We start from the raw sequence: 7500 nt of genomic DNA, 5'->3' as shown, positions 1-7500 counted from the left end.
TTTCCCACAATCCTCGACAAATACTTTGACGCCAGTCCACATATTTAACTAAGCCCAGAGGGATGAGGCCTTGACAACGCTGTAGACTTAGACCGTCAGAGGAAAATACACCCTTCTTATGTATGGGGCAGCAAGTAAACATGAATCAAATGATTATTGATTCATTAAAGGGCACCTATTATGCTTTGCGACTTTTATGACCTATAAACGTTGTTATAATGATTGATAGTCATGTTTAACCATACACAAAAAACGATGTAGATTTTCGGGAAACTTTTCCTCTTATCTGGCCGCATTCAGCATTCTTTGTCAACGCTCGGTTTCGTCCTTCTCCGCCCCCTCGCCCCCCTCCTGCCAACCCAACTCCGTTGGTCCGATTGGTTACCTTCCTTGAAGCGCGCGCGCGGGCAGATTTGACCAGGCATATGGGGGCGCGGCAGGATTGCCTCTACGACGTAGATGGTTTCCCTGAAATGTGGACAATCGCAAACGTTGTCCCGAGTGTTTAGCGCTCTGCACTGCCACCCCAGACTGTTAGTAGGAGTACGTTGAAATGCATGTATGTCATTATTTGACGCTTTAGTATGGTTAAGCATGACTATCAATCATTATAACAACGTTAATAGGTCATAAAAGTCGACAAAGCATAATAGGTCCCCTTTAATGTGTGTGATCAACAGTTCCCGGAGAATGAAAACAAAACCCAGCCCGCTTAAAGGCATAAGAAACAAGTTGTACTGCTTCAGTAGGGCTGTCGCATTCCCTCGTATTTTGGTCCACTGTTTAAATCGACTGTCGATCAGAGATCGCAATCGGGAAAATGTCATGACACACTTGTGTAACTGCGACGGAGTTACTTCAAAACAATCAAACGTATGTCTCGTAAGTTTCGCTGTGAGCAGCACAGTCGCGATAAGACACGAGACGCCAAGAACCGACACACCTGGGTGAACGGGACAGAGTTTGATCTGAACCCAGCGCTGCATCCATGAGGGTGAGTTCAGCCTAGCTAGCTAGCGACTAGTGCGCTAGCTAGCTAACTGGCGCCCTACTTAATTTCTGCTGACCAAGCAACACACAGACACAGCCAGACGACCACACCTGGGCCTGCCCTGACTGGCCCACTTAAGCTGTGGACACACACACACACGCACATACATAAACAAACAAAAACAAACACACAAAATATACCCAAAGATGGACGCCTTCTCCATCTTATCTCTGTCTCACTCTCTCTCTTCTGTCTCACTCTCTCTTCTGTCCCTCTCTCTTCTGTCTGCCTATCCACACACACCCCCCCCACTGGGTGAATTAGCATACCGAACGTTACAATTACAGTATTGACCTATTAATTAAATAAGTCTCCTTCTGCTTCCTGATAATTAAAAATTTCTCAAGTCGACTCACTTTACAAATCTTGCAAAATTTAGTGTATGTTTTTATTGAGGACATTTTGTTCACAACAAGATAAAAAAAAGAGACTTTAAAACAGGATTCTGCTGTCAAGCATAAAAAAATTCTTAATCAACAACTGTTCAGCGATGACAATTAAAACCTCCTTACTTACTTTGAACAAAAAATGTTACACAGTTAATTTTGCTAAATGTTGTTCAGTGTATTTTATCTGTGTCGTATCGAACATTATCACACACAATATAAATGTTAGTCTAACATACGTGTTCGGAAGACGGCCTCTTGTTTTCCAAAACGTTTTTTAAATGTTCAGAAATCCGTCTCAATCACTCCCATTCATCAGCCAGCTCTTCCTCATTGGTCACACATCGTCCAATCATCATCCAGTCCAGAGTTTTCTTCACTTGGTTATTTCAGTTGTTTCTGTTGAGTTCCACCACCACCGCCACATGAAGTAATAACTTATTTTCTTTCATTTGATCCCCCTCTTTCTTTTTGTTTTCCTCTCCATCCCCCTGTTCCTGCCTTCTTCTGTTGTTTTGTTCTTGTTTGTTTTTTGTTTGTTTTGTTTTTTTGGGTGATAACAGCAAGTTGGAATAGATCAGGGTGACATCCCCGATCTCTCACAGGTCAGTGTACATCTCACCATACTCTCTCTACATCTCACTGCCTCTCTCCCTCTCTCTCTCTATGCCCTCTCTACTTCTCTAACGCTCCCCCCTCAACATACTCTGTGTCTTTCTACTTCTCCCTCACTCTCTCTCTCGTTCTCTTCCTCTACCTCTCTCACTCAACCTCTTCCTCTCTCTCTCTCTCTCTCTCTCTCTCTCTCTCTCTCTCTCTCTCTCTCTCTCTCTCTCTCTCTCTCTACCTCTACCTCTACCTCTACCTCTCTCTACCTCTACCTCTACCTCTCTCTACCTCTCTCTCCATCCTCCTCATCTAACCTTAGCCCTTTTTGTGGTCCAGCCATTCATGGCCTCATGTGTTTTCATCCACTCATCCATTCATAGCCTTCGGCTCTCCGTGCAGCCCTCCTCGAGGTGCCTTCCTGGCTCTACCTCCTTCAGTCACTTCCTCCCTCTCTCGTTTCTCACTTTCATTAATCCTTCCATCGAACCTAACCAGACCTATGACCTGCTGTTGTGTTTTATTAACACACTCGTGATGAGATTGAGCTCACGATTGGCGTGTTGAACGCTACAAACCGGTTCTAAGGTTAGTCAAGAAGGCTTTGAGGAAGAGATACGGACACGCACGCATGCAGGCGCACACACACACACACACACAGACACAGACACACAGACACACAGACACACAGACACAGACATCGCCTAGCAACAAAAAGGCTTCCTCATCACCTAGCAACCAAGGGGCTTCCTTCTCGCTTAGCAACCAAGGGGCTTTCTCATTGCCAAGCAACATCAGGGCAGAAAGAGTAGAGATCCGCCCTGACACACACAAAAAAAAAAGTGTGTTCACATTCCTGTGGGTTGGGCGAGAGAACTGACCCGGCCATATATATTTATAAAGTGGGAGAATGTATCGCTCACTGCCAAAAGCAACTCCTGCTGCAAGCCGTTCCCCTTCTCCACTCTGGACCCTGATGGGTGCATCCATGCTTGTCATTTATTTTCCAATAAATACTCAGTAATACTGTACAAAACAATCATAAGGTGTACACCTATAGGACACTGTGGTATTGGTCTTTGTTGTATTCAATTAATATTTTTAAAATTGAAAGATTCATTTTTTGTTCATATATAAATTAAATGATATATATCTAGAAATGATTCAAGAGTTTTAGCACATTGTTATTGGCGCGATGGTGCCAGTGCCAACAACCGACCATGAAAGCCTTCCCATGATATTATAATTGAGGAATGAATTCATTAAGATTACTTCGGTTGGATTAATTAGCATTAAAAAAACACACCATGATTGGATTCCATGGTAGCGTAGCAACAGTGCTTAGTGGCGCTAGCATAGCACGTACTGCCCGGTGGCCGACTCTATTGTACAGTCTAAGGCTCGTTGAATGATGCCTGCTTCTTCTACCTACCTACCACTCCTCCTATTCCTTCTCCTCGTCTCTGGTCTCTCCTCTAGCACCTCCTCATCTTCCTTCTCCTTCTCCATGTATCTCTTTACTCTACGTCTCCTCTCCTCCTCTCGCCTCCTTGTCCAGTCTGGCCTCGAACTGAAAGTGAGAATGTTTGATGCTTGTTGCCATGGTTACCCCCGGAGCCCAACGCCCTCTGCTGCCTTCTGCTGCGACTGGCGAAGTCAAGTGTGTGTGTGTGTGTGTGTGTGTGTGTGTGTGCGTGTGCGTGCGTGCGTGTGTGCGTGCGTGTGTGGTTTGAACGTTAGGTCTGTGAGGTGGCAAACAACAGTCATTTGTTTTTAACAACATATATTCTTGTTGTAATGCTGACTGCTTCTCTTTCCTCCACCCTGGTTCACCTCCTCCACCTCTGTATCTCTTGTCCACCTCCTCCCTCCCTCCCTCCATCCCCCTTTACTCCTCCCTCCTCCTCCTCCTCCTCCTCCCCCCCCCCAGGCCCCCAGTAGTCTCCTGGATGCTCTAGAGCAGCACCTGGCCTCCCTGGAGGGGAGGAAGACCAAGGAGCTCAGCGCAGATAGGTACACACGCACGCACGCGCGCACACGCGCACACACGTGCACACACGTGCACACACACGCACGCGTGTGCACACACACACACACACACACACACACGTGCACACACACGCACGCACGCACACGTGCACACACACGTGCGCACACACACACACACACACGCACGCACACGTGCACACACACGCACGCACGCACGCACACGTGCACACAAACATGCACACAGGCACACACACAGAAAGGCCTACAAACGCAGGCTCACACAGATAGGAGCACACCAACATGGTCTCACAGGAATCCGTGAAATGACTACGGTCGGACGCTTAACTCGAAATCCGTGGCCACATCACGGAAATCGGCGTGTTTCCGTGATGGGTCCACGCATTTCGAGTTATTCGTCCCTAGTCATTTCACGGATTCCTGTGAGACCAGGTTGGAGCACACACACACACACAGTCACACACACACACACACATTCAAACGCACGTGCGCACAGGCCCACACACACAGGCACAGGCACAGACGGGGGCACACACAGAAGCGCACACAGAAGCACTCACACACACACAAACCCCGCCCCTGGAGCTGGGCTCTGTGTACCCCACTAGGTACACAAACGTTCCCGACCGGGGGAATCACAGCGTCGGCAAAACACCAGGGTGAACTCCAGACGGAGAGACCTGGAACACTCTCCTCTGGGGAGTGAGTGCAGCAGCGTACTCTCACTGTCTAGGGGCTGGAGAATAGCATCTGAAAGAAAATAATAATTAGTTTCATAGGGAATTAATATGACGCACTGTATCAAGTCTACGTTAGTAGTACCACACACACACCCCCAAGCGCTGTCGTCCGTTGTAGTCGTGGTCAGGTTGCTGCTCAGCCGCTCACAGAGCGGGCGCTGGTGTTTAACAACCCCACCCCGCCTCTCGCCCTGGTTCAATATTTAATAGGAGCGTTAAGAGGACCCTGTTTACCTGTTGTCCAACACTCTCCCAGCACTGAATTACTTACAGTGGAGACACAGAGGCTGAATACTTTATAGTAGAGCGTCGATGAACAACCCATCTACTCAAATATCGGATGTCTTTAGTTCCCTTGTCCATTATTCATGGTGCCTCTGTTTGCATTGTGATTCCTACTACTCAGATACTAAACTCGGACTGTATTCTCCTTATATTCTGGCTGCGTCAGACTTTAACCCCCTTATAATCCTCCCTCAACCCGACTGTAATCCCTTTATATTCTGACTGTAATCCCTTTATGCTCCGCCCCTAACCCGACTGTGACTGCGCCCCTAACCCGACTGTAATCCCTTTATACTCCGCCCCTAACCCGACTGTAATCCCTTTATACTCCGCCCCTAACCCAACAGTAATCCCTTTATACCCCGCCCCTAACCCGGCTGTGTCTCCGCCCCTAACCCGGCTGTGACTCCGCCCCTAACCCGACTGTAATCCCCTTATACTCCGCCCCCAACCCGGCTGTAATCCCCTTAAACTCCGCCCCTAACCCGGCTGTGACTCCGCCCCTAACCCTGTGACTCCGCCCCCAGGGCCTCCACGCTGTCCAGCGCCGTGTCGTCCCTGGCCACCACGGGGATGAGCTTCAGCCGCATGGACGAGAAGGAGAAGCAGCAGGCGCTGGAGGAGGAGCAGGCCCGGCTGCAGGCCCTGAAGGTGACCACACACCCCCACCCTACCGCCCTACTACCCCCACCCCCGCTCTACTACACAGGGGAGGCCGGAGCAGCGAACACACGATGGGCTTTCAGCGTCGGGTGTCGCTGTTGTGTTGCTACAGAGTTGAGCGTGCACACCCAACCTAGCCTTCCATTTCTTTACGATTTTTTTTTTCTTTTTCTTATTTATTAAATGAACACAATAAGTATTACCGAGAGGTGCCACACAAAATAATATGCCCAATTGAAATTCCATAGTACCAATAAACACGCACACAAACAAAGTGAAGCACGAAGTGGGGAACTCGCTCCAGATTCTGGGCTGTGGTGCCAGCCATATTTTAAATACCTTGGCACTTCTAGCGCCTGCAGGAATCCAAGTCGCTCCCAGACCCAGTTTTAAGTCTTTAATCAACTCGACTTTATTCAACAAATCTTGGAGGGGTTTTTCTTTTTTTAAGGAGAGAGAAAGCGCGAGAGAGTGTTAACGAGGACACCCAGATCGTTAAGAGTACAAATTACCGAGCTCCATTGCCTTGGTCGCTACTCCACTATCTATTTTCTCTTTTTATATGCCACTGGTCGTGTGTATTTCCTTCCACCTGCCAACAAAATTATATAAACAAAGCACAAAAGCGTATTTTCAGAGGTTATTCCCGAAATGGCAGCCTTTTCAGAATGTCGTGCTTCTCGCTAGCAAGGACCCAGTCGAGGGCTTAGCACGGCTAGCATGTTGCTATGGATACGCTGGAGACGGCAGTAGAAGCAGTTTGCGTCTACATAGAGAGTGGCGGAGCATTAGACAAGGTGAGAGCACTCGTATAAGCAGGTTATTAATGCATTATTTATTGAATTTATTTATAGCTTCTGCTTCTGTCGACAGGGAATCCTTGGAAACAGTATTTGAAAGCGAGTGAACAACTTTAACCGAGTGCACAAGATTTATTATTTTCTATGATTTAGAAGCCACAGTATCTGAGGGTGTCAGAATGTAGATGGTGAGAAAAATCAATATGCAATTAGTTTATGAGCGCAGAACTATTGGTAAAACCCCTCTGGGAAAGACGTATGGAATTCATACCAGCTCAGACCATATGAGGGCTGAATCCTATGGGTAGCTTTTATACCCTGATCAGTAGGCTGACAAAGTCTGTGGCTTTGTCAGAATCGTTCCGAGCCCTGATTTAATCTTTTAATAAAGTGTGAAGGCAAGACCTCAGATGGCCGTTTGTTCTGGAAGTTTGTTCCAGATACGTGGTGGTAGATAAAACTGAAAGCCTTCAGGCTGCTTGGTGTGAACCTTGGGGGGGAGAGTAGGCAGTCCACGGTCACCTGGGAGATGTTCAAGAACAACGAGAGCTACGTCTTAGGTAACGTTAAACGACTGGAGTAGTAAAAGAGCAAGGTGGCAGAGGATCTGTAGTTCGTGGAAGATTGTGGCCCTGGCTTTTGTGTTTGGAGGTATTCCCAGCAGCCTCTGGTCTTGGTTTAGGAGTAAGGAATTTTATGAATTTTCTGGCCACTGTGCTGGCATGTTATTGGGTGTCCAGGTGCACTTCTTCTCCAGAAAGAACTGCAACTATCAAGAACTGTAACTGTAAAGAACTGCAGCTATCAAGTACGACATCTATAAAGAACTACAGCTGTCAAGAACAACGGCTATAAAGACCTACTACAACTAGTAGTTACCACTAGAAAGAACTATAAGTAGACAGAACTACAATTAAAGAGAACTACAGCGAGGAAGCACTAAAGCTAGAACGAACTACAAC

The 7500-nt window shown here is 47.3% G+C and overlaps 1 protein-coding gene across 5 annotated transcripts in view; it reads left to right on the top strand.

Annotated features, from left to right (window-relative positions):
- The window catches only part of si:ch211-200p22.4 (phosphatidylinositol-binding clathrin assembly protein), a 47854-nt gene that overhangs the window by 21830 nt on the left and 18524 nt on the right, over positions 1-7500 (top strand). For all 5 annotated transcript variants that reach the window (XM_056576265.1, XM_056576263.1, XM_056576261.1 and 2 more), the window contains exons 8-10: positions 2001-2042; positions 3974-4056; positions 5603-5726. In XM_056576265.1, the coding sequence (XP_056432240.1) occupies positions 2001-2042; positions 3974-4056; positions 5603-5726 (249 nt within the window). The remainder of the gene's footprint in view (positions 1-2000; positions 2043-3973; positions 4057-5602; positions 5727-7500) is intronic.

Source organism: Gadus chalcogrammus, chromosome 17 (genome assembly GCF_026213295.1).
Source record: "Gadus chalcogrammus isolate NIFS_2021 chromosome 17, NIFS_Gcha_1.0, whole genome shotgun sequence".
In the NCBI taxonomy this organism is placed as follows: Eukaryota; Metazoa; Chordata; class Actinopteri; order Gadiformes; family Gadidae; genus Gadus; species Gadus chalcogrammus.
This window is presented reverse-complemented; position numbering and strand designations above follow the sequence as displayed.